The 25,591-nt window shown below is 56.5% G+C and overlaps 1 protein-coding gene across 10 annotated transcripts in view; it reads right to left on the reverse strand.

Annotated features, from left to right (window-relative positions):
- The window catches only part of NFIX (nuclear factor I X), a 90,421-nt gene that overhangs the window by 6,282 nt on the left and 58,548 nt on the right, over nt 1–25,591 (reverse strand). For 3 of the 10 annotated variants that reach the window (XM_081136181.1, XM_081136180.1, XM_081136184.1), the window contains exons 3-9: nt 13,819–13,881; nt 13,424–13,498; nt 12,945–13,065; nt 11,680–11,816; nt 9,005–9,127; nt 6,773–6,948; nt 2,047–2,194 (exon numbers count right to left, since the gene is read on the reverse strand). In XM_081136181.1, coding sequence (XP_080992307.1) covers nt 2,047–2,194; nt 6,773–6,948; nt 9,005–9,127; nt 11,680–11,816; nt 12,945–13,065; nt 13,424–13,498; nt 13,819–13,881 — 843 coding nt within the window. The remainder of the gene's footprint in view (nt 1–2,046; nt 2,195–6,772; nt 6,949–9,004; nt 9,128–11,679; nt 11,817–12,944; nt 13,066–13,423; nt 13,499–13,818; nt 13,882–25,591) is intronic. The other 7 variants (XM_081136185.1, XM_081136186.1, XM_081136188.1 and 4 more) reach the window with 4 other exon arrangements.

The raw sequence follows: 25,591 nt of genomic DNA on the forward strand, positions 1-25,591 counted from the left end.
GGGAGCAGGAAAGAAAGGGAAAAAAACACATGAGGCCTTGGCGCCCACCTGGGCACTGCCTTTCTGGGCTGCTGAGAGAGGGAGACAATGGGTTAGACCATGCTGTCCAGGTTTAGGCTGGCAATGGGAAGGACATCCTCTCACCAGGAACACACACTGTCCCCCACCCCCAGCACTCTGCCTGAGCCAGGCGACCTCTTTCCCGGCCAGGGGTTAGGGAGGGGCCCTGGAGGCTTCAGCTGAGGTCCCACAGACCCAGTACTGTCCCCTAATCAGGCACTGGGCAGGGCTGGGGATAGCTCTCCTCTCAAAGAGCCTGAGGGGGGGTGACCTTGCTTTCGCACTGGCCCTCTCAGGTCTGGAAAGGTGGAAGGGTGGGACTCTGGTGGACTGGCCCCACCCTGCTTGGGGAAGGCTGTCTCAGTTGGGCCACCTCTCCAACCATGGTGGCTGGTTGGATGCTGTACCACTTACTACCCTGGACAGTCCCAAGGACTGGGCCCATGGTGTGGGGAACCTGAAGGGGCCCAGGGGAGGGCTGGGCCAGATGGGATGGGGTCAGAGGGGTGTAGGAGTTGGCTGCCAGCTAGGGCCCAGGGGTGACAAAGCTCAGGCCTGGCAGGCATTCTCTTCCTCTGAGGGATTAGCCAGGTCCGATGGTCCTGTGGTTCCCCAGAGCCTGAGATAGGCCAAGGCACAGAGGAGGAGGAAGCTGGAGGGCCTGGCAGAGCCCCAGGGCTTGGGTGCCCAGGGGCAACTGTTCTGAGGTCTGAAGGGAAAATGAGCCAAACACCCCTGAGCTCTTCTCAGGAGGAGCATGGCAAGCTCCAAGGGGAGGGAATGGGCCTTGCTCCCCCAGGACAGACAACCCCAGAGGGGATAAGGAGGGTCACAGGCTGCCTGGGAGCCCCCCACCCCCAGCCCTGTACCAGATACACTCCAGGGACCCCATGCTCACCAGCTTCTGTCCAGAAATGCCACCCTGTAGCCTGGTCCCCTCTCCCACCCTGCCCACCTCCAATGACCATGACCATGACGATATCTTATGGAGAATGCAGATGGGAAGATGGCATGATAAGGATGGAGAGGGGAAGAGAACTCAAACCATGAGAGAGAAGGTGAGACAGAGAGCTCAAGACGGAGAAAAGTGGTGAGATGGGCCACCCTCCCACCACTGCCCTGAAAGTCCTGGCCTGCGGCCTGCCAGCCCCCAGAGCGCCCAAAGCGCTGCCCACGCCCTGCTTGAAGACGGCACGCTGCCCACCCTCCGCCTCTCCTGTCCCTCACGTCGGGTCTACCTTGGGCCTCCCAACTCAAATTTTTCTCTTCCCTTGGACAAAAGCTGTCATTGGTTAAAAAAGAGAAAGAGAGAGAGAGAAAGATGAAGTAAGCCAAGTTCCAGAGCCCTCCCTTGTCCTTAGAATATCCAACCTGGGGAAGGAATTGAGGGATGGGAGAGGGGAAAAAAAAGAGGAACAACGAGAAACCAAATGTGAGACTGAAGGGAGGGTTCAGGGGCTGGCCTGCTGCACCTTTAGAGGCCTGAATGGAGGGGAGGGGGGCAAGGCAAAAAGGGGATGGTGGTGGCGTCACCTTGTGGTCACATTTAATTTTCTTGGTGTGGGGGGCACGACAAAACAACAAAAAAATCAAAAAACAAAACGAAAAACGAAAAATACAGCAATCAGGCATGAAGATGGCATGGCTGCGCCTCCCTGTCCCTTCCCACCCTGGCCAGCACCCCGGCCTGCGCCTCACTGTGCTCCCCCTCCCGCCCCCCAGGGGCCTGGGCCAGGGGCCAGGGCTGGGAGCAGCGGGCGGCAGGGGGGCTAGTGGTGTGCTGGCTGGTGCGACTGAGGCCTGGGTGGCCATGGTTGGGGAGCTCAGCTTTGCTTTCATCTGGGCAGGACGCTCCATGGCTCTCTGGGCTGGGGAGGATTTGGTGATGGGCAGGGCATGGGGGGGGGCTTTTCTTTTTGCAGTGGAGACTGTTTGGATGGGTCGGGGACACTGGGCGTTGTGGTTTCCGTTTCATCGTCCACTTACAAGGTGATGGAGGAGTCAAGGCGGCGCCGTCTGGGGCAGTGCTGGTGGATTTGGAATCAGGCATAGGAAGGGGCACAGGTCTGGCCACTGGAGGCGGCGGCGGTAGCAAAAATGACCCCGGGACTTTGCCCTGGCCGCTACCGTTGGGCTGCGAACAACATAAATAGAGTGACGCATGAAGGCACATCACACACAGACACGCTCCCCTGCGCGGCCACGCCAGCTCGCTCTGCAGATGGTGCAGAATAGGGTCCTCTCCTCCAGGGCACAGGGTGGGTGAGGGTGGGAGGCCTCGATTTGGTCTCTCAGGTGTTTCTCTCTCTTTTTTGTGTGTGGTCCTCTTTTGAAGTTGTGGGAAGAAGAAGGGGGTGTCCGACGGGTGGTTTGTTATTTCTTAGGGAACGTGTTTTAGGTACCAAAACATGCCACCTAGTCACAGAGCAGCTGCACCTAGAATTCTCACGCTCCTGAAGTCCTTCTCCTATGACAGGAAAGATGCACCAGCTTGCTCCCTCCCGTGTCCTCCCACAATACACGCGAGACCCCTTGGTGGGTCCCTTGAGTGGGGCCAGTTGACCCAACTGAGGACTGCCATCCTCCACCCCACATTCTTGGCCTGGTGGGAGGGCACTGGGCAATGAGGGGCTTGCCCTCAGTTCCAGCAGCCTGAGGACAGTGGGGAGCTGGTCCACTTGCTATAGAAGAGCTTGGAAGGAAAATCCATTGCCGCCACTCCAGTTCCCATGAGGTTCTTCGAGCTGACTTCCTTGTACAATGCCCTCAGAAGCCAGGATGCCAGGTCACCAGATCCGCTACTTGTCCTTTATTCCCTCTTTTGCCTCAAACTCCTGTGCATGGCCTTGTGTGCACCAGCCTTTGGGCTTCTGGGGACTTAGGCACCACAGGGAAGGCAAAGGTCCCAGCCTCTCGCAGGTACAGCTTCCCTGGAGAGACCTCTCTGGAGCTCTGGGCACGTATTTCCCCCTGCTCTGGGCAGTATCCCTGAGGACCACCAGCAGCCTGAGCTCAGGGGAGCTGGGCCAGAACTCTTCATCCTAAACTGGCCTCTCTCTCATGGGGCAAAGCTCTGTCCTCCCAGCCAGGTTGGAAAACTTGGGAAGTTTCTGTGCTCCTCCTGATGGTAGGCAACCCCTGCGGAGCCCACCCCACTGATGTCTCCAGATAGCCCATCCTTCTATCATCAGTGGTTTTGCCTGGACTATGAAAATGAGACGCAAGGGGTCTCCCCTACACTGACAGTGTGCTCATCAGCTCAGTGCTCTTGGTGCCCAGCTCTGTACCAGGCACTTTACTCATGTTGTGTTCAATCCGCCAAGGAACCTGTAAAGCAGCAGTTCTTGCTTGGGGGCAATTCTGCTCCCCAGGGGGCACTGGTCATGTCTGCAGGCATTTTGGTTAGCATACATCTGGGAGATGCTACTGGCAGCTAGTGAGTGGAGGCAGGGGATGCTGCTTAACACCCTACAATGCCCAGGACAAAGGCTTATCAATCCAAATGTTATCAATGCTGCAGGTGGGAAATGCTGCTGCAAGGGAAGCTCTATTCTATCCCTTTCACAGTTGGGGAAACAAGGTTTTTATCCAAAGTTGCTGGGCTGTAACTGGCAAGGCCTGAAGTTCACAGCCATGTCTGTCTGACTCCATGGGTCCTACGGATTTTCTCCAGCAGGCTCAACAACTCTCTTCCCCAAATCCAAAGCTGCTCAGACTTTTCCCGTCCCCTGAAACCTTCCATAACTCTGACTGAATCTGACATAAAATAGGATCTCTCCAGTTAGGTGTTCAAGGCAACCATGGTAGAGACGTAGAGACCAGGTGGGGTCTCCCAGCACTCGTGCCCTTATACCCTCCCCCCAAGTACTTCCCATTGCAAACTGACTGGGGCTTCCAGACACAGGCTAAGCAGTTTGGCTGCACACTTGCTCACTGCAGAACCCTCTGTCCAGAATGCTTTTTCCTACACCCTTCAAGGCCTGCTCACAGAACACTGTCCCCAATGTGGGGACCAGTCAGATTCCATGAACCACCATCCATATCTCTCTGCCCTGTTCTTCCAAGATGCTCTTGACCTCCACTAGAGCCTTTAAAGCAGACTGCCACCCAGGCTCCCCAGCGAGTCACAGAACATCACCTCTGCGTGGCTCAAGCCTGCAGCACTCAAGTCCCACTGACTGAGTTCAATCAATTAGTCCATCCTGCTGCATGTTAAAACCACAGAGCCCCACCGATGATTTGTGCAGGCCACGCCCTTCTGAACTCCCTGTTCTGCCCACCATCCTTCAACTCTAAAGACCAGCATAGGTCTGACATTGTCCCTCCAAATGGTTCCCTTGACTTGATTCTTCTTGCCCACTCAGAAGACCCTAACAAAAGCAAGCAGTGGCTGCTGGTGCTTGTCTGTGTCCTAGGCTAGAGACCCTTTGTATCAAGTGTCATTTCAGAAACAATCCCTTCAGTTCCAGAAACGGGCCAGAGGGCTTTGAGGGCTTTCCAGCTCTGCAGGGTTGATGCTGAGATATGTGCAGCAACTACCTTCCCTCTTTTCCATGTCCTATCTGGTTCCTATCTTGTTTTTCCATCAGGGCAGGAAACTCCACAGATCACAGCCTCACTACTCTTCTCCCAGCCATCCTGAGCCTGGTCCCCTGGGAAGCTGGGACATGGGGGCTTTGGAGGCAGCCCTTGCTCCCAGGGCAGCCTCTACCTCCTTCTAGTCCCCAGAGCCAGTCTGCACCCAGGAAGATTTAAAACACTAATTCCACCCAATAAAGCTAATCCTAGCTTGTTATGGCTGGATATCAAAACCTGCTGATTTACAACATTTGGTTTCTAGACGTAACTTCCAACCAGGCTAGGATGTCTCTCCTCTGGTTGGGGTATAAGCTGAGGCTTTAAAATCTCAAGGTCTTGTGACTTTGCACCACCTTAAGATCTCATGAGTTAAGACCTAGAAGTACATGCTAGTGACAGATGAAGACTAGGGCCTGGCTGCTCCAGCACTGCTAGTGGAGGCTGAGCTAGAACCAGGCCTCCTGCCCCCCACTGACCCCTGTGACCTCTCCATTGCATTCGCTTAGTGGTCTCTTCTCTCTGCCAGAAATACAGCTAACGAGGCATCCTCTTTCTGTTCTTTGCATCTCCTCTGAGTGGTGTCTCCATTTGGCCTTGGCCTTTACTGATGTAGTTCTTCTCAGTCAGAGCCTTGCACTGGGGTCCGAGGATAAGACCTAGGGGGCACCTGGCAACTCTTCTGTAAATCCTCTGTAAAATTTTTGTATGCACACATTTTTCTGTAAAGATGATCTGTAACTTCAAACTCTCATGAAAGTCAGAAATTTACTCCTCTAAGCTCTGGATCAGTAGTTCTCAAAGTAGTCCCCTGACCAGAAGCAGCATCATCTGGGAACTTGGGGAGAAATGCAGATTCTCAGGCCTACCCCAAACCTGCTGAATCAAAATCAGGTGAGGCTCAACCACCTGTGTGTTTGCAAGGCCTCCAGGTTTACTATCTGCATGCTAATTTCTGCTCTGGAGGTGGCCATGGAGCAAGTGCTGCCTGATGAGGTCACCCCCTGCTGCTAAGTCAGCTGCAGAGCCTGGGCCTCTGGCTCTCTCCTCCACCACAGCATGGTGCTGTCTCTTGCCTCCTCTCAGAAGCTGGGATCCCTGGAGCAGGCTCACTGCAGACACCCCCTCTTTTCTTGGGCACAGCAGGCCACAAGAAGAAACCCAGAGAGGCTGCTCCCAGCAGAGCTAGCCTCCCTGTCTAACCAGGGTAGCTGTTTACCCCGTCTGCAGTGTCCCGTCCATGGTCTACTTGGAGTAAACACCTGCCTCAAGAAGAGAATCTTCTAGGCCAAGTGAGATCCTAATCTTTAACAGTCGAGTCAAGGGAGACGGTCAGGACCCAGCCGTCAGGATGCCCAGGGGATGAACTAGCTGTCTGGGCCAAACTGGTCCCCCAGGTTGGTCTCATTGATCCTAAACCCCAGCTGCCTCTATAGGTGAGAAGGCAGGCAAGGCAGGGTTCCTGGCCTCTTTGAACCACACTTCAGAAGTCCCAAGGGTCCTGGGACAAGGGCTGGCAGTTCCCAAAGATTCTACCGGTATCTTTGTAGAAAGTGCAGTAGCTGTCGGGGGTCACATCTACTTTTCCTTGAATGCCCCTAAAAGTGAACAGAACTTGTCCAGAGAGGTGGGCAAAGCTCTGAGTGTGCTAAGGAGCTGCAGAGCCAGCAAGAGAAACCCTTGAAGGGCCCAGGGGGAAGGATCTGGAAAGCAGAAGAAGGGAGAGCAGGAGGGAGGGAAGAAGGAATGAGGAGGCCACCCCATCAAAAATACATCAGCACTTAGCAAATGCCCACCTTGTGTGGAGCGCCTGAAGGCTGCCCACTGCTCTCCCTGGCCTGGGTTGAACAACTCATGGGTATACTCCTGGGGGAACAGAGACCGAGGAGGGCGCAAGAAGCCCAAGCAAGGTGGGCCCAGCTGCTGCCCCCACCTCTCTGGACAGTGATGGAGAGGCCTGGTATGATCCAAAGACCCCCTATTCCAGACCAGAAAACTAAGGTGTCCGCACTACTGGCTCTCTGCTGCTCCAGTCCCAGGTGGGCTCCCAGCTCTTGGGCCCTCTCCCTGTGATCCTGACACAGACGGACAGACGCAGAGATGAGCTGTGGTGGGGCTCCTGGGCCTCTGGACTCACCTGTCCGGTGGCCTGGCCAGAGCCATCTGAGCACACAAACTGCACAAACTCCTTCAGCGAGTCCTGCCCGTGGTGGTGGTGGTAGCGGATGGTCGGGTGCGTGAAGTACGGGCTCGACTGCTGGATGATGGATGTGGAGGGGAAGTGCAACGCTGACGCTGTGGCCCGAGGGCTCCCTGCATGCACGTGGGCAGGAAGAAAAGGGCATCAGGGTGCAGAAGATGAGGGAAACTGCTGGGCAGGGCACTGAGGATCCAGAGGAAAAGGGAGAATGGGCAGAAGCAGGGCTGGGACTAGGGTAAGGAAAGTGAGGGTCTGGCCTCTGGCGTGAAAGTTGAGAAAGCGCAAAAAACCCCCTCAGTAATCACAGTAAATAACATTTTAATGCAATATTTTAAAAAATCCAATTGGTGAACTAGGGCCTGCAAACCAATCAGCTACTTGTCTTTGTAAATAAAGTTTGATTGGAACCAGGGCCAGGGCAAGTCAGGTAGGGTCATGCAAGTACAGCGTCAGCCCAGTCCTTTTTTTAAAATGTTGATATTTGCTCACTGTCCGTTTTTGCGATAGTTTTAACTTTTTAAAATACTGCATTAAGCCCGGCCAGGCGTGGCTCAGCGGTTGAGCATCGACCTAGGATCCAGGCGATCGGGGTTCGATTCCCGGTCAGGGCACGTGCTCAGGTTGCAGGCTCCATCCCCAATGGTGGCCGTGCAGGAGGCAGCTGATCAATGACTCTCTCATCATTGATGTTTCTATTTCTCTCTCTCCCTTCCTCTCTCTAAAATCAATAAAGATATATTAAAAAATAAAATACTGCATTAAAACATCATTTCTTTTGACAACTGAGATTTGGGTGCCCCCTTACATTTTGCACCCAAGGTGAGGTCCAGGGCTAGAATGGGAGCCTGGATGAGGGAGAAGAGGAGGCAGACAGGACCCCCGCACCTGTGCAGGACAGGCACCCACAATGTGCACATACATCTCCTGCGTGTGAGCAGGTGTGTACCCGGCTACTGCTGCCTAGGCCACATTCTCGTTTGCTCAGCCCCATCACACTTGCCCATGTGTCCTTGCACACCCGTGCTGTCCTCACACACACAACTCCCATCCCAGTGCAGGCCCCAGCTTTTCCCTAGCTAGTCCTCTCCCTCCCCGTCTGTTTCCAATCAGCTCGCTCTTGCTCTCGGTTTCATTAGGGGGCTGAGGAAACTTGGCTTCTCTCTGGAGTTCATAAAAGCTGAGTGGAGCTGGGCTGGCTGCCTCCCGCAGCCAAGGGCCTGGGCTCCCTGCCCCCACCCTGAGGCCACCACGCCCTGCCCCAGCACAGGCTGCCTCCGGGCTCCCAGCCAGGAGGCCCCAAGGAGGAAGATGGGAGGTTAAACCTTGCTATTCTCTGTGTCCTATAGAAGGGCCCAGGAGATGGTGGGTAGACAGGGCTGTGTCTAGAAAAAGTTCAAGCCTCTTTCTGCCAGATGGATGCAAGGGTGGGGAAGAAGTAAGTGAGGGAGTGGAGAGGTTGAGGACTCCCACAACTTCCTGCCTGATTCCATCCCCTAGGGAATATTGAGGCATTCTCCTTGCCAAACACCTTCTCTCGAGACTGAAGCAAGTGAGCCCCCAAGTCAGCAGCTGGTTCCATTCCTGAGAGAACAGCCCAGGCACCACCAGTGATCCCTGGGTTCCTACGAGTGCTCTTTCAATCTCGCTCCATGCCAACCTGTGCTGGTGCTGGGAAACCAGACCCTGGGGTTGGCCAGGAGCTGGGAGAGAATAGCTGAAAGGAGGGCAGAGAGAGAAGCCTGAGCTTTCCCAACCACAGCTGGCAGGAGGAGAGGAGAACCAGGCGGGCCTGAGGCAAGTCAGAGGAGGCCTTAGAACAAGCCTGTGCACACATCCATGCACACACACACACCCTGACACACATGTATGCACCCATGTGCACACATGCACTCAATGCATGCACACACACAAGCATGTGCACATGGGGAGTGAGAAGCAAGTAGGAGGGTGCTCAGAAACAAGGTGAGGCGGCCAGTGCCTGGCTGGTTCTCCAGTCAGTGCTGCTGTGGAGGGAGGGCCCATTCCCTTGCCCACCCACTGTCATACCACAGCCCTCTCAGAGAGCTTGGGGCTGTCACTCTGATGGACCCTGGACCCTTCACCTGGCCAACTGCCCCTCAGTGCTCCACCACCTCCCCAATAGTCCCCCTCCGGGCCCTCATTTCTCACCTGGTCTGACTCCAGCAAGCACAGGCAGCGGGTGGTGAGTGAAAGCCATGCGCGGGGAGCTGCCCTGAGAGGAGAGGGCACTGCAGAAGTCCAGCTTTCCTGACTTCTTTAGAGAAGCCGGGCCTGGGGGGAGGAATCAGCAACACAGGGCAGGTTTAGCTGGGCCAGGGCGGGAGCAGGGGAAGGCAGGAAGCCAGCAGCTCACTCCTTTCCTCAGACCCTCCTGGCTGCTCCTTCCCCACCCTGCTCCCTCCTGCCTCCTTTGCCCCATCCGGCTGTTTCTCAGGCCCTGTATGCAGACTGGCCAGCACTGGTTGCTTCAGACAGGAAAAGAAAATGAAGCACTTGGATGTGCTGGGCAGGGAGTGAGTGGGGGCCCATCTTGCCCCCTGACAAGCAGATAATGAGCTCAGGGGGCACAGACGAAAGGGTGGGATGCAGGGCCTGGGGGCCAGGAAGAGCACTGGGGTCAGAGCTGGCCAGGCAAGGACTGCCTCAGCCAGGGGACCCAGAGGCTAAACAGCCTTAGGATGGGACATTTCAGGGTTTTGTTTTGCTCCCAGTGCCAGAGAGATGGGGTGGCAATCAGCACGAGACAGGCACAGAGAACACCCCTCTAGGATCCTGATGCTGTGAACCAAGGTCATCTCTGTGCCCAGTGGCCACCACATCCAAGTAACACTACAGCCAAGCAGGGCCCCAGGGCTAAGCCCTCTGGGGGAGCTTGTCTCTTCTCTAGGCTGAGCCTCAGAGGCTGTGCCCAGGCTGGGAGGGGTGGAATTGGAGCAGATCTCCAGAGTTGCCATCTTTGAGGCACAAACCAAGTCAGTTTGGGTGGGGGTTAGGGGACTGCGGAACAGAGAAATAAGAGCCACTTTAACCACAGAGGGAAGAGGCGGGGGAAGGGCGAACTCCCAGCCGCCAGAAGAGGTGTTATCTGGCGGCAGCTGTGTGCCACCTGATAGCTGGCACAGTGAGGGGGGGAGCGCCTCCACCAGCTGTGCACAGCTGTCCCCTAGGCCACACAGTGCCTCCCCAGCTGTTCCCTATCCTGCAGCTGGGCTGCTTAATTGGCGATTTGTCTCAGCACAGGGAAACAACACGGGAAGGGGGGTAAGGAGGAAAAGAGGGGAAAGCGAGGAAGCTGGGGTGCTGCAGCAGGAGGACGTTGGGAGCCGTGCGTGGCAGGACTGCAGGAAAGAGCAGAAATGGCAGACTCTACAGCAGACAGCCAAGATAGGAGAGAGCAGGAACCTGAAGGGGTGGGCTCCTTTAGAACTAGGTCTGGGCAAAGGGGTCAGGGGCCAGGGGCCACCTGAAGCCTTATGGAAGCAGTCACTTAACTGAGGCCCTGGCTGGAGTGTCTTCAGGGTCTTCTCAACCACTTCTCTCTATACCTCCTGAGATTTCCCAGGGAAACATCTGGACTGTGCTGGCCCATGTCCCCCTGTTGCCTCCAGGAAACCCTGGGAAGGGCACCCAAAGTCATGTGGAGCAATTTCCCACAAAGGTAAGACTCAGTAGTGGTCTAGAGCCTGCTCCTTTAGCCCAAGGCTCAGAGGAGAGCCCTCTTCTCCTCCTCCAGAGGAGCCAAGAGGAGAAGCAGATTCTCTGTCTGGGGCAGTGCCTTTCTGTCCTTTTGGCCTTGTTTCTCCCACATCTCTGCCCCTGCCCATCCACTTGGCCCTTCCCAGTAGGGCCACATCTGGGAAACACCAGGATAAGCACCATTGGAAAACAATCCCCATCTCCAGGCCTGAGCAGAGCAGAGGCACCCTGTGCATATCCCACACATGCGCAGGGCTGTAATCCCCGGCCCCAGACACTCACACCTCAAGGACACACAGAGGCTGTGCCACCAGTGTGCCAGGAAGAAGTATCCTGCAGCCAGCCTCCTCACCTACACCTGCACACAGGTGTGCACCCACTCACGTGCGCACCTTCTTCTATTCCACCTGGGCTCCCCAGGTCTGCTCGTGCCATGCCTCCCAGCAAGACTGGAAGTGACAGTGGGTGGGTTCACCAGGAAGGGGGTCACTAGAGGGGGTTGGGAGGCCTGAAGACAATTCTGCTCACTCTTTACTAGACTCTGCTCCTGTCTATGAAGCTGGACCCTTTAAATCAACAGTTCTCAGTGCAGTTAGCTAGGGAAGATTCTGTCCTTCCCCTTCTTGGCCATCACACCTGGTTGGGGGGGAGGGTGCTACTGGCATCTAGTGGATGGAGGCCAGGGCTGCTGCTCAACACCCTACAGTACACAGGATGCCCTACCACAGAGAACAATCAGCACCAAATGTCAACATTGCCAAGTTTGAGAAACTGCTTAAAACCATGAGGACCACAGAGCTGGGGCAATCTTTTTGCAAAAATACCAAGAGAAGGAATCCAAGAAGGCTTTGAAGAGGAGGCCACAGCCCCCACTACAGGGCACCAGAGGCCTCCGCTTTCCTCTTGCCATGCCAGTGGGCTCTGCTGCCCACTCAGTGACAGCCAGGCTCCTCACCTCTGCTCCTTTCTTCAGCCGGGACTGCCCTCCTCTGGAAGGTCAGGAGGCGAGAAGCCAGGTATTGCCACCCATAGTGGGGGAACCAGTGGGAGAATCGCCAGGTAAACTGAGGGGGAAGAAGAGGTTCAGGGCTGCCCTTGCTGTGGGTCAGGCCCTGCGACGCCCATACCTGCATCCACATCGTTGGGCCACCCACTGGACTGGCTGCTGCCAGCCGCTGGGGAGCGGCCTGTCCCAGGATAGAAGACATCGTCGACAGGGCTCTCCATCTCGCTGTCATCGATAGATTTGGGGCGCTTGGTGGTGCTGGGAAAGGAGGAGAGGGATCAGGTGGGGCCAAGGGTGGGCCAAGGTATTGGTACTCAGGCTGAGGAAGCCTGCACTGATGGCCCTCCGTGTTGGGAGCAGGTGTCTACTGACAGCAGCATTTCTGGGCACTCAATCGTGTCCACCCCACACCAGGCCTAGAGCCCCTTGGGCCCAGCCTGTCTGTTCTTCCTCCTCCTCCTTGATCACCTTTTTGGTCCTTGATACCATCATCCATCGAGTTGCTCAAGTCAAAGAAGTAAGCAAAACCCTCAATTGTTCTTTGGCCCCATCAGCCCCCAGGCCCAAGGAGAGGAGACTGAAGCACTCACCAGGAAAAACATGCCAGGGGGTTCCACAAAACCCCATCATCAAGATATTATAAATATGAACATATTATGACATTTTAATGCACTATTTAAACAAATCAAAACTAACATCCAAAACCTCACAATGAACCAAATCATCCAAGTTTTTAAAAAAAGGGACAGGATCCTGCCCTGCACGACTGGCCCTGACCAGGGCCTACTATGTTCACCCCCAAACATCTCTCAGCTACACCCTTCCCTCTCATGTCACTCTCTGACCTCCAGGACTCAGGCCCTCCTCCAGCCTGGCAAAGGGCCTCTAACTGGCCGCTGGTCCTGCCCAAGCATGTGGCTGCTGGAGGTACTTTTTTAAACACACATCCCAGCATCTCCTGATTAAAACTCTTCAAAGGGTTTTGGTCTAGACTCCTTCCTCTGGCCTCCGAAGCCCTCCATAGGGTGGTCCCGCCAGCCTGTCCAGCCTTGGCTGGGACAGAGGCTGCTTTCTCTATTTGGAGTGTCCACTGCATGCCCTTACTACCCCCTGTAGATCTGCGCTCGAATGTCACATCCCCAAGAAAGAGACTTTCTGGGATCCTCATTGGGAGCACCTTCCAGGCTGAGCCATGCCTTGTTTAGGTTTGAGTTCCCAGGCTGAGTACCCACAACAGCACAAAACAGGAAGTTCAGGGGATGGGGCCAGTGCCCTCAACAAGGGATGATGTTTTGAAGCACCTGGGGAACTGTATAGCTGCCCACAACATCCGAGATGGCCTGGTGGCCAGGGGAGGGAAAGAGAAGGCAAGGATGCTGGGCTTACCTGGTGGAAGGAGGGGAGGTGATGGACCTCCGCCCCAGGGTCACCTGGTTTATGTTGTAATAGTTGGGACTCTCCAGGTCCGCCAGCGAGAAGTTGGGCCCTGATGCTGTTGCAACAGGAGCTGGGAAGAAGCAAGAGAATGGTTAGTTTAGAAGGTGCAGGAGGCCAGTGGAGCCTGTTTTGTTGCAGCTCCCCAGAAGCCCCAGGGCAAGTTCACTGTGAAGCCTGCTGAGGAAACCTCCTGGCTGGGGCTCACTGGAAAAGAGCGCTTAGTTGATTTTTTCCCCCTGCAAAGTAGAGATTAGAAATGTGGCTCTCTGGATGCCTCTGTTCCACTCAGCCTGGTGCCAATGAGGCAGACAATGTTCCAGGAAACCCTGTTTGCCCCCTCCCCCAGCAAGACCCCATCAGTAAGGGTCTACCTCCTCACCCCCATTCCTGCTGACTCAGCCATGGCCAGGAAGGAAGGACTCACTTACTCTGTGACACTCTGACCAGCTCTGTCACATTCCAGACCCCGGAAGTCACAAAACAATCCTGGAAACTTAAGTGCCCTGAGGAGGGAAAAGAGCCAATGAGTGAGTCAAGGCAAGGCCAGGAGAGCTGCCTGCCTGTTTCCTCAAAGCTCTCCCCACCTCCCCACTTGTTCCCTCCCAAGCCCCAGGCTGGCCCCTGGGCGTTCTCAGGTCTACAGGGAAGAGGGGATGTACTCCAGGTGAGTCCCCTTCCCTCCAGCTGGCAGCCAAAATTCAGCTGAGGGACAGCTATGTAAAGGGAAAGAACTGGTGGAAGACAGAGGAGGGCCTGGGGGACAGGACAGGCAGGGAGGTTGTGGGCAGGAGGGCAGGAGGGCAGGCAGGCTGGGGGCACTGACCATTAGGCAGTGGTTTGATGTCCGCATCTCCTTGCTGGTTTGAGCTATCTGATTGTCCGGATTCTGCAGGAGACACAAAGAGGAGTATGGGTCAAGACCAAAGTGCCCACAAATAGCTACCTCTCCAGCCATGTTTACAGGAACTACTCTACTGTGGTGGGGATTCCTAGGCACTGCAAGGTGTTTGGCAGCACCCCTGGTCTCCACCCACTAGATGCCAGTAACACCCCAGCTGTGACAACCAAAACTGTCTCCGGACGCTGCCTGATGTGCCCTGGGGACAAAGTCTCCAGTGGGTGAGCAGCACTGGCCGACAGTCAGGGGAAGGAGGGCGCCTAGGAGAGAAGCCAGCGACCATTCTGCACAGCTGGAATGGACCCAAGGGTTCCCCATCCTCCACCCACCTAAAGTGCCCAGAGAAGCAACCCCTTCCTCCCCTCACTTCATTAATTAGAGCCATTCCTGTCTGCCTGAGCCACCCTCACCTCACCTTTATGCTTACAGGCAGTGCCTGGCAACACAGAGGGGGGAGGTCTGCCCTGACACTGTCGCCCGCTCTGTGCCAGCCTGTCTGGGCTGTCTCATGCCCCAGTGCCACAGCTGCTCAGAGGGAGCCCCGAAACAAGGGCCCATTGTGCAATGGGAGCTCACAGAGGGCTGGGGGCAGGGTGGAGTATGTGTGTGAATATTTTGCTGAGCTTGGGAAAGCCCCCGGCCCTGCCCCCCAGGTCCTCTAAGCTTTGTGTGCCAGGGGCACAACGGGGACCTCCAGAATGCCTGCCTGGGCATGACAGCTGGTAAGAGGGTGGCAGAGGGGGGCGAGGGCAGGTTGTGGGGCAGGAGGAAGGCAGGCACTTGGTAAAGATTCAGCTGCTTGCAGGGGGACAACATGGGGGTGGCACTGGGAAAACTGGGCACAGGTGTTGGCCAGACCTTTGCCCCTCTCTTTGGAGCAATCCTGCCTCCTGGTCACACTCATCGCCCCAAGATCAGCCTACTGGCCGGAAATCTGCCCCCCACCAGCCTCACAGCTGAGCTGGTCACACTGGGGAGCGACCAGCAAAGAGATTCCTAAAGGGCAATGTGCCCCCCCCCCGGGGGGGGGGGCTGGCAGGCAGAACAGCAGCCTTCTCAGAGCAAAAGTGCCCATCAGGGCTCAAGCCAGTTCCTGACCACCTGCCTGAATGTGGCTGGTGGGAAAGGACAGGCTGCCCAGGACGGTTTCAAACCCAACTCCCCCCATCCTTTACCTTGTTAGGTTGAAAAAAAATTTTTTTTAATTAATTTTAGAGAGATAGGAAGGGGGGGATAGAGAGGAAATCGATTTGCTGTTCCAGTTATTTATGCACTCATTGGTTGACTCCTGTATGTGCCCTGACTGGGGATGGAACCCAAAATCTTGGCGTACAGGGACGACTATCTAACGAACTAAGCTACCTGGCCAGGGCACCTTGTTAGATTTTTTTTTTTTTTTTTAATGCCAAAAAATAATAGCCCTGGATGGGTGAAGGGAGAGCAGGAAAGGGACCAAGGCAGCAGGCAGCCCACCCTAGGGCCTCCTTGGACCCATGCCCCGAGCCTGCTACCTCTCAGGGCCGCCCTTTCCCCAATTCCTAACGCAGGGAAGGAAGAGCCTCAGGACCGGTTTGTGGAGCCCAGCAAGGGGCACATGCTCCAGCCTCTGCTGCCCAGGGGTCCCTGCTACCAACCACACCTGTCCCAGGGCCAGCTCAGTCCCCACCAAGCCCTCCAGACCTGGGTCAGCGGAGTGTTAGAGACCCTGGCGTCCACCCCGCAAGCTCAGCCCGGGTCCCCAAAACTGGCCCGGCGGAGGCGAAAGCCTTGCGCATGCGCACACCAGCCCTGGGGCAGGAAGACAAGCGAGCAGGACAAAGAGATGGAGGTGGGGCGGCCCGAGGCAGACGAACGGGCTCCAGGACAGCGCAACAGACAGGAAATCCTTCTACACCAGGCCACTGCCCCCAACGTTACTGCTGTTATTACTATTAGCTCCATGGAGAGAAGCAAGTGAGAGGGAAGACGAGTGGCGAGGCTGCTGCCACGCGCCTGGGCGGCGCTGCTGGCAGCCATCTTAGCCCTGGCAGCCATCTTAGGGCCGCGGCCCCACCACGTGCTCGGCTCGGCCGGGACAAAAGGCAGACGCTGGAAATCTGCACCCAGGCTCCGAGGCACAGAAGCCAGCCCCGCGGCAAAGGCCCCGGCATCCCGCTCAAGCTGCACAAGCTTCTTCCTCCCAGCCAGCGCCAGGGAAGGGACGGGGGGCACAAGGAGGGCTGATGCAGGGGCCTGGAGACACTGAGCTCCGCTCAAGGCTGCTGAAGTCCCAGCGGGCCATCCCCAGGGCTCTACTAGTTAAGCAAGAGGGGACCCCTGCCCCAAAGGGACAGTAAGTGGTGGGAGCAGGTCCCACAGCCAGCTCGGGAGTATGACTTGGACAGATGGGGTCGGGGGCCTGGCAGGACCCCAGCGGTGGCCACAGGCCCAGACAGGCTCCCAGGGAGGGTGAGGAGGTGGGGAGCCAGCTGGGCCAGCTTTCTTACTCGAGGGGTGCTTTGGGGAGCCATGCCCCCGGGAGCGCACAACAGCCCAGCACCCTGACACCCTTCCCTGTCTAGGCTCCCTGGGGGAGGGGATAACCCCAGGCCTCAGGACAGACAGGAGGAAGGCTCCAGGCCCCGCCTCATGGCTGCTCAGCTTTTATCTGGCAGAATGGGGCTTATCAGAACCACCAGCTGAACAAACACACAAATCCACGGTTAGTGAGAGAAAACCTGCTGCCTGAACCCTTTATCTCCTGTTCGCAGGCCCCACGCACTGCCCCCTGCCAACAGCACAGGAGGAGACCTGACTGCCACATGGTGGGGGCTCCTCTCTCCAATGCCCCCCTTCTCCCCTCTCCCCTGACCCAGCACGGGGTGACTCTCCTCTGGCAGTCCCTGCCAGGCAGGCGTGCATGAGTGAGCTCCTGCCACATGGGAGCCCCCCTCCAGTGTCTGCTTTCTCACTGGGGACAATGGGCCAGCTGGTGGCCTGCAGACCAGTGGAGGGGCAGGACAGTGTTGGCTGGCACAAGGAGGGCAGGTGCCCAGCTCCATTTTTTATTCTTTCTCACCCAGTCCACATCCCTGAGACTGTCATTCTGATTCCTCAGCCTTTCAGGGCCACGTCCCCTGGCAGCCTTTCCAGCCCCTGCCTTCTCTCTGGCCTGGTTACCAGAGCAATGGGAACCCTAAGCACATACCCCCAGTTCAAGGCCACCCTAAGTGAGGCCAGCACAGAAACCCAGATCCCTCTGCCTGAACCTCTCTTCAGAGGCTACAGCTGCCTTAAATTCCTAGGGAGACTGGAGACAGGACAGAGGGGCCGGGGCACTGTTACCTGCCTTGGCCCCAGACACCTGAACATTTTCCTCCTTCCTGCACTCAGGACCAGAGAGCACTTTCTGTGCTCTAAGCTTCCATGATGCTCATCCTATGAGGCTTCCTCAAAACCAAATCCAGCCACTGCGTCTGAGAATGGATGCCTGGGTGGGCAGGCATCAGGGCCCCTGCCCCTGGGCCAGGTTTGGGAATGGAGAGAATTTGGGAGCCTACAGTTTGTTCTGGATGTTGCCAGGGGGTCAGGCTAGCTTGTGTCCCACACGAGAGCATGCTCTACTGACTCCATACATCCTCCTCTTGGGACCTGGGGTACTCAATGTGACCCACACCTTCTAGGCAAAGGTCTCACCTGCCTGGGGACTCTGGCCACCCAGGAGGCTTCCAGAGGGAGGACTATTCAGAAGAAGGTGACAAATCTGGACTGCCTCAGTGTGGGCCTAAGTGGGCTCCCCAGAGGAAGGCTCTAAAATTGGAGGGACTTTTCCACATTCACCTGCACACGTCATTGGTCACCCCATAACAATAACTTATGGACTAGCAGGCGGCCTGGTGCAGCACCCAGACCTGGGTGAGGCTCAGCTGATGGTTGGCAGTGTGGGCCCCCCTCTTCCTCAGGTCCTTCCATATCCCCTGGAACAGCAGCAATGCCCCCCAACACTTTCTTACCCCCACCAGATCTACCTTCTCAGCCCTTGAAGATTCCTACTTCCCTCATTCAGATCTTAGCCTTTTCCTCTGAATTGGTTCTGTCTTGACTCCGCACCCCCTCTCTGTCATTCCTTCTCCTTCACTTCCCCTATCTCCAGCTCTGTTTCTTCTGATGCTGCTTGTTTGCACACGTGTGTGTGCATGTGCACACGTGTGCATGTTTCCAAGAGGGCTCTGCCTCTTCAGACTTCTGAAGGGGGAAGCTCCAGCTGCCAGGAGGAGCCCAGTGCTGCACATGAACCCCAACTGAGAATGTTTTAGATATATATATTTTTCCAGCCACAGGCAGGGAGATATTTATGGCTCCTGCTAGGTAAGGGAGGAATTCCTGCATGCTGTAGTGAAGAACACTCTCCCTCAGCTCCCACCCGAGACAAACCCTCTCTGACAAAAGGCAGTATGTAACTCGCTGGCCAGCTGCCCCCATGCACATCACTGATGCAGGGAGTTTTTCAGGGTTGAGAGGGGCACACAGACCTGGCTCAACTACATCCACACGTGTACCCAAGCACATGCAAACACTCAGGCCAGCACAACTTGGAGATGCCTCCAGCCACTTCCTGCTCTCCTGCAGGGGTGGAGTGAGACCTGCACCCAGAGCTGTGGTCCCACTGTGCACAGCATGCTTTGTGCTAAGCAACAGGGCAGAGAGGAGACCCCTCCAGCTCTGCCCTGAGTGCTGGCTTTTGGGGGCTGGGGACGACAGCCGTCAGGGCCCACCTGTCCTTGCCCTGGCTCTTGCCAGGCCTGAGATTCAAGAAGCAGGTGGGGTGTGCTCTGTTCTGGGGTTGCTGTCCTCTGAAGGGCCAATGCAATTCAGGAGCTGCTTGGCCCTCTCCAGTGTGGCACAGCCCCTCCCCCACTCCTCTGCGATTCCGGAGTGTCCAGGGCACTGGAAACCCAATCTCAAGGGGAGCCAGAGGCCCGGCCTGCAGCAATCAGAGCTGGAGAATATAACTATTGTGCCTCTTGAAACCTAAGTCCCAGAATCTGAGACACCCTGAGGAGGGGAGCAGGGCGGATGGGGGGCTAGGAGGACGGGTCACAGAGGGGTTCTCCCCATCTCAGCAAACAGGAGACTAGGGACCAGGAAGTCCTTGAGAATACAGGGCAGCCAGAGGGCAGAGGGGGGCAGGGCTCAACCTAGACCAAGCTCAGGGGGCTTCCAGGATCTTCTCCTTCCTGCCACTCCTCACTCCACCTCTACAAGCCAGCTTGCATTGGCACAGGCCCAGGGCCATCCTGAGATTTCTCCCTCCTCTCATCCCTAGACCCCGACATGGTTGGAGACAAGAGCCTGACCTGAGCACAGCCCAGAAGCTGTGGGTGGGGGCACAGGCAGCGTAGGGAGACATGTCCCCCCATATCACCTTCATCCCTCCTCTTCTTGTTCTCCCTCCACTCATAGACCCAAAGGGGTTTGAGCCTTTGACTTGAGTCACTTGCGCAGAGGAAGAGGGGATAGGTGACAGGGAAGAGGCCTAGTCACACCCATAGCACACAGGTGGTCTAGACTTGCTATGGCTGTCCCTAGGGCCTGGGCTCCAGGAAGGTCATCAAGGTGGGGTGAGGCTGAGACAGAAGATCAGGCCAGAGCCAGCATCTGGGATGGGGCATCCCACTCTTATTCCCTGACCCCAGCAGCACTGCTGTTTCCACCTCAACCCAACCCGCCTCCATGGGTGCTGTGTGGGGTCCTGGGGGAGAGCAGGACTGGGCTACTATGGGAAGGGAGGAGAAGGCAAGTCCACGGGCTCATCTGGAGCCCAGGACACCAGCAGAGTGGGTTCAGATGGCTGGACTCAGGCAAGCAGCCCTGGTACCTCCAGGGTGCTCCCATCATGTGAGCTGCTCAGTGTTTTCTGTACCTGCTGGCAGAACTTTCCTTAGCGCTGCCCCCAACCCAGGGAGAGCTAGAGATGGGACCTGGGCACTGAAGCCTGGGGGAACTGGGTACTCAGTTGCTTGTTCCCATGGGATGAAATAGTGGCCAACAAAGAAGAGAGGAGGTACACACCTCAGTGCAGAGCAGAGCACCCGGTAGCTGGATAGAACCCAGGCCAGTATTAACAAATGAGAATACCCCTCCCACCCACAGCAGCACCAGGAGATGCAGGTGGGCCTGTAGGAGACCCAGTGCTGACCACCAGCACCTCAGACATCAGTGCTCCATATTTGTCAGTGGAGTGAATGAGCAGACCCAGGGTCTGGCAGTAACAGCCTCCCAGATGTTCTAGAGGTGTCGAGGGGCTAGGAAGTCACCAGACAGGGTTAGAAGGTGAAGCAGCCACTGCCAAAGGAAGCAAAGGGAGGGACCTGCAGGGAGATGGAGGAAGGAAGGAGGCCCCAGCCCTTGGCCCCTCTCCATCTCTGCCCAGAGCTTGCCCTTGGCCTACCCACAGAGGTGTCTTTGGTCTGGACCCTGTGCCCACTCAAAGGGGACCCAATGATGCTCTACCACTGAGGATACCCCACCCTGGGGTGGGCTGGCCTCACCCAGCACAGAGGGGAAAAAGGAGGCACATCAGCAGCAGGGTGAGGGGAAATGGAGGTAGGTACCAGTGACAAGGGGCTCCCCTGAGCTCATAGTGTGAACTCAACCTACCGGCCCAGTGACCTTGGCGAAGTTCTGAACTGTTCTTCATCTGTGAAATGGAGATACCACCCACCCCCTAGGGTTTCTGGGTGATGAGAAAACAGGTATAAGGTGCTTAGCCCAGGGCCCAGCTCATAGTAGGGGCTCCATGAACACCAGCTGTCCTTCTGCCTGGGTCACCATTTTCCTTCACACCTCCATTGGCTGAAACTCTACTCCCCTTCTGGGCTCAACTCAAATGCTAACCCTCAGCTCTCCTCCCACAGGAGCTCATAGTCTTTGTGACACCCTAAGTTCTCCCTAGATTATAGCTTTTGGTGTCTCACACCAGAGACCAGAGCCAGCGAGCTGAGGGGCTCCCTCAGGGCCTGGTCCATTACTATATGCAAAGAGAGACTGCTCTGCAAATAAAAGGGCTGGACACCTTCTATAGGTGCATTCCTTTACATTATCAGCAGCTGCAGTAAATGGTCTCAGGACAGAAACCATATTGAAAATGGTGGAAAGAGAAGGCCAGAAGATGGGCAAGCCCAATAGGGAAGGGGAGAAAATTGCTTGTGCCTCTGGATTCTGAAGGTGTTGGGCCCAAAGCCCTGCCCATCCTAGCCCAGCCCTGAGGATAGAGCTAAAGATACCACGAGCATGGGCACTACCCTACTGGTGGCTGGGCACCTCTCCTGGCAGCGCCTGCTGGTGCCACAACTCAGCTGGCAACTGTAGCCAGCATTTCTAGGAGGGCCTGAGGCCAGGAGTCATGTGATGGAGGGCTCCAGAAAAGTGGCTCCAAGCCCCTGAAACTTTTGTCCCCTCCCCAACCTGATGGATAGAAAATGACATTGGAGAATGCCCCTTACACTCCATATGCCAAGAAAAGATGTGGGCCCTGAGGAACAGGTGCCCACATCCAGTCTAGGGGCCTGCAGAGCTGCTCCCCCACCCCCATCCATTCTATTCCCAGTGCTGCCCTTGCTGGCCTTTTGAGCTGCCCAGGCCAGGCCAGGCTAGACAACCACCCCCACTCCCAGCTGACCTTAGGACTATTAATAGTGTCTCCACCTCCCAGGACCAGGCGTCATCCCCCACCCCCTAAATACACTTGCCCTTGGTCTAATTATTTGTAAAGGAGCAGAGGCCTCCAGACACTAATGCCAATGCCGGATGAGAAGAGGGAGGCAGAGGCTCTGGAGGCCACTTAAGTGACTTGTCTGGGATGAGCAGGAGCTTGGGGAAAGGAGAGAAGGAAGCATTAAACTCCAGAGCAAGAGACAGACAAAAAGACAAAATTAAAACTGTAAGAGAAAGAGGGAAGAGCCAAGATAGAAAATCAGGGTAAAGCAAAGCAGTTCAAAGAGCAAGGGCTGCAATAGAAAGAATCAGAGAAGTAAAAGGTTCCAAGAGAGGCAAGGAAAGGGAGAGAAAGCAGAGAGAGAAAGAGAAAGCAAAGGAGAAAATGACTCCTTTTAAAAAAACAAACCCAAAGGGGGGAAAACTTTCCTAAAAATGCTCAGGAGTGGCTTCGTGAGCACAACTGCTTGGGCTGTATCCAGCTACCAACATCTGTCTGAAGAGTGCTCAGCAGGGCAAGGGTCTGGGGAGACCCTGACATTGTTTTGGGGAAGAGAGGGGACGCAGAGTACCAGGAGGGGGTGCAGAGAAGGAACAAATGATTAAAAAAGAAGGTGTGAGAAGCAAGTCCCCTACAGAGAGGAAATTTCATTCTCAGGCCTGTGCAGGGGAAGGCCCCACAACTCAGCACCTCCTCACCTACGGAAAGGGAGCCGGGTGGGCCAGAGAATGGCAGGGATGAGGAAAGAGAACCCACTTATCTCCATTCACCCCACAGGGAAGAAGGAGCAGGCCAAGGCCACCTGCTTCCCATCCTCAGGTGCTCTAACTTCTTCAACCCTCTAAGGGACAGCACCTGACTCCCAGGCTGGTGACCCCAGAGAAGCATCCTCTACTGGGGACTTGCCTTGCAGGGGGAGAAAGACTCTGACTCACGGAAGAGCAACAAACATAAAAGCACGCCATAATCAAATGTCTAAGTGGAGCCCTTTTACTGCCTGGAGGCTGGAAGCCCAGCAACCCTTCCATTCAAGTCCCAACTACACTTGAGAGCCTCTGGCTGGGCCAGAGCTGGGGCAGTTGGAGACACTAGTTCTAGACAGCATAAGGGCCTCAAGGAGCTGGCCACCAGGCTTCCCAGGCTGGGGGGGAGGGGGTCCTGGCCAGGAGTGCCCCGTCTGACCATCAGTCCTTTTGGGGTCAAAGTCTGTTCATGTTTTTTACTACTGTATCTCTCACACCTCAAAGCACAGTTGGAGTGGATAACAAGACTCTGAAGAGACCCTTCTACATCCTTCTTTCAACTGTGGCTATACGACTACCCAAGGGATAGAAGCACCAGTTAGCTGGCACCTTCCCCCTCCCAAGGAGAGGACATCTTTCCAGCAGACACAACCCTTAACACTCACACCCAAGGAAATGGGCCCATGCACAGGACTGAACACACCGGCCCCCGCGCCCAAGAGCTGGACTGACCAGAAGAAGGACCCAGAGTCTCCCTGTGAAGGGAAGGGCAGGGCAGCAGTTTAGCAGGCCGGCTCCTCTCTCCACCCTGGAGGCCTTAAGGCAGCCACTGTCCAGAGCTGTCCAGATGAGACATGAGGAATTTGGGCCTTTGACTCCAAATCTCCAACTCAGAACCAGGCTGGGCAGAATGGGTGGGTGGGCAGGTGGTCTCCCAAGACACTGAAAAGCTCTGTGTGCTGGTAGGAGCCCTGGACCTGGAATCAGGAGCCTGAAGCCCGAATCCTAGACCTGCTGCTATAGGGCACCCAGCATTTCTCCCAGGACTCCTCTCACTCCCTGTGCAACACAACTCAGGCTTGCCTCAGACTACAGGGTGAGATGGTGGGCTGTGAGCAAGAATTCTTACAGAGAATGAGATGTGACAGTTTTATATACTGTAAAGTGCCAAACATACATATGGAAAGCATGATGGGACACAGGGGGGAAGCTTCCAGGACCCTATGTTTCGGCAATGCTGCAATCCTGAGGAGCAGCCAAGGGGCATCTTCCAGAAGCCTGGACCCACGGTATACAGAGCCTGGCACCTGGTACCAGGCAGCTACCCAAATTCAGGACTGCGACAGTCCAGGCTGCTGAAGGGACAAAAACGATATCCACCAGGCTAGCAGGTGCCACTCACAACCCCTTGAAAGGCCAAAGTGGGCTTCCCAGGGCAGCCTGGCAGCGGGGCTCTCGGGCCGCACCCATAGGGAGCCCGCGCTGCACTCCCGCACGCCGTAGCTAGGTGGCGCAGCGAGTTAACACTAGCTGCCCTGGGTCGGCGGCGGCGGGGCCGGGCGGGGGCGACGAACCTGTGCACCGCCCCTCGGGGCTCCAGGGGCCTGGGTTCCCCTGTACACCCGCGAGGCCGCAGCAGGAAAGAGAAGGACCCGGCCAAGCACGGCCACTCAGACCCCGGGTTGTGTAGCGTAAGCGGCTCCGGCTGCTGCCTCTGCCAGGCACATCCCGTGATGTGATTTGAGGGCCGAGCTTCCCGTTCTCATTGATTAGGAACAGCTTGCGGTGCGGGGGCCGGATGGAAGGGGGCCGGGAATGGCGAGCGAGGAGAAGCGAGAGGTGGGGGACTGCCAGGTGCATGGCCAGGGGCAGGGTGTAATCCAGTGCGCCGGGCCCACCCTCCGCCGCCTCCACCGCTGCTCTGAGTCCCCCGCCTGCCTCCCCCAGAGTGGGGGCTGCGAGTGAGCCGCCGCGTGACCCCAGGAGTGTTCCCAACACGCCCACGAAGTCCTCACCTTTGGACAGCGCAGAGCTGCCTCTGCGCTTGATAGACCCTTGAAGAGGAAGATTTCCTTTTCCCCCATCACCCCTCTCAAAAAGTGAAAAATAGAGATTAAAAGTCAGAGATCAGGAGCCAAAGAGAGGAAGAGAAATGGAGAAAAGTCAGGAAGGAAAAAAACAAAACACCAGCGCGCTCTGCAGTGGCGGCAGCAGTCGGGCAGGCACACCCTCCCCGGCGGCCACGGAGAAAGGCCCCTTTGTTTAGCGGGGAGGTTAGCTGAGGTGAGGCTGCCCCCCCACACCCCTCTGACCCTGGCCAGTTAGGATTGCTTCTCAGGGCTCCCGACTGGGCCTGGCCGCTTCCCCGGTCCCCCAATTCTCCCAGTCCTGCCAGCCGATGGAGCAGCCGGGAGAGGACTGCTCCCTACCTCCTGCCTTGCCCAAGCACCAAGCATCACACATACGGGGCTGGGCTAGGCTCCTCCGAAGGGCCCCCTTAATGCCACGCTGCTGGCCATTTGCAGCTTGCCCAGGCTGCTGTAAAGCTGCCGGGTTTGAGGAGCAGATTCTGCATGCAGCAGGCCCCCCACAAAGGCATGGCCTGAGAGAGTGGCAAGTGCTAGGAAGTGCCCAGGAGGCACTGGGACATCTCCTGTACCCATTCCAGATGGTCCTTTCCAATGCCCTCAGGCTCTGGGCTAGGGGTGGTTCTACAGGGCTCCCTCAAAGTGAGAGCTGAGCTCTCGTGTTGGGGTCACCCTCAGAGGAGAGGTAGGGCCTGATCTCACCTCTTAGCTCCCTGAGGAGGGGCCGCAGTGGGGTGATAAAAGAGGACTGAGAACAGGCCCACCCTCAGAGTCTATCAAAGCCAAAGAGGGGGTAGGCAGGGGTGGGAGGGGAGAGATACTAAAAAGCATCCCCTTTGCTCTGTAGCAAACCCCACCCCCAAACCCCCCATTGGCTTGGGGGGGGGAAGAGAACTGAGGGATGGCAGTCCTGCAAGCACTGTCTGCCTTCTGCTGGCACCTCCACCCTATCCACTAGGGCTTCTGGCCACTTCTGCAGGGATGCAGACTCCCCAGAGCCCTCAGACCTTTCAGGCTGAGCTTGGTGGCTTTACACTTGGTCAAGACGTGCATCCCATTTCCAAGTCCTTCCAGCTCCCACCCTATGCACAGGCAGAAGAAAACCTGGAATGGAGGATTGCCCTGGACCGTTCTGCTCCAGACAGACCATTGGCCTCGTGCTGGGTGGGTAC

Source organism: Miniopterus schreibersii (assembly GCF_964146895.1).
Source record: "Miniopterus schreibersii genome assembly, chromosome: 4".
In the NCBI taxonomy this organism is placed as follows: Eukaryota; Metazoa; Chordata; class Mammalia; order Chiroptera; family Miniopteridae; genus Miniopterus; species Miniopterus schreibersii.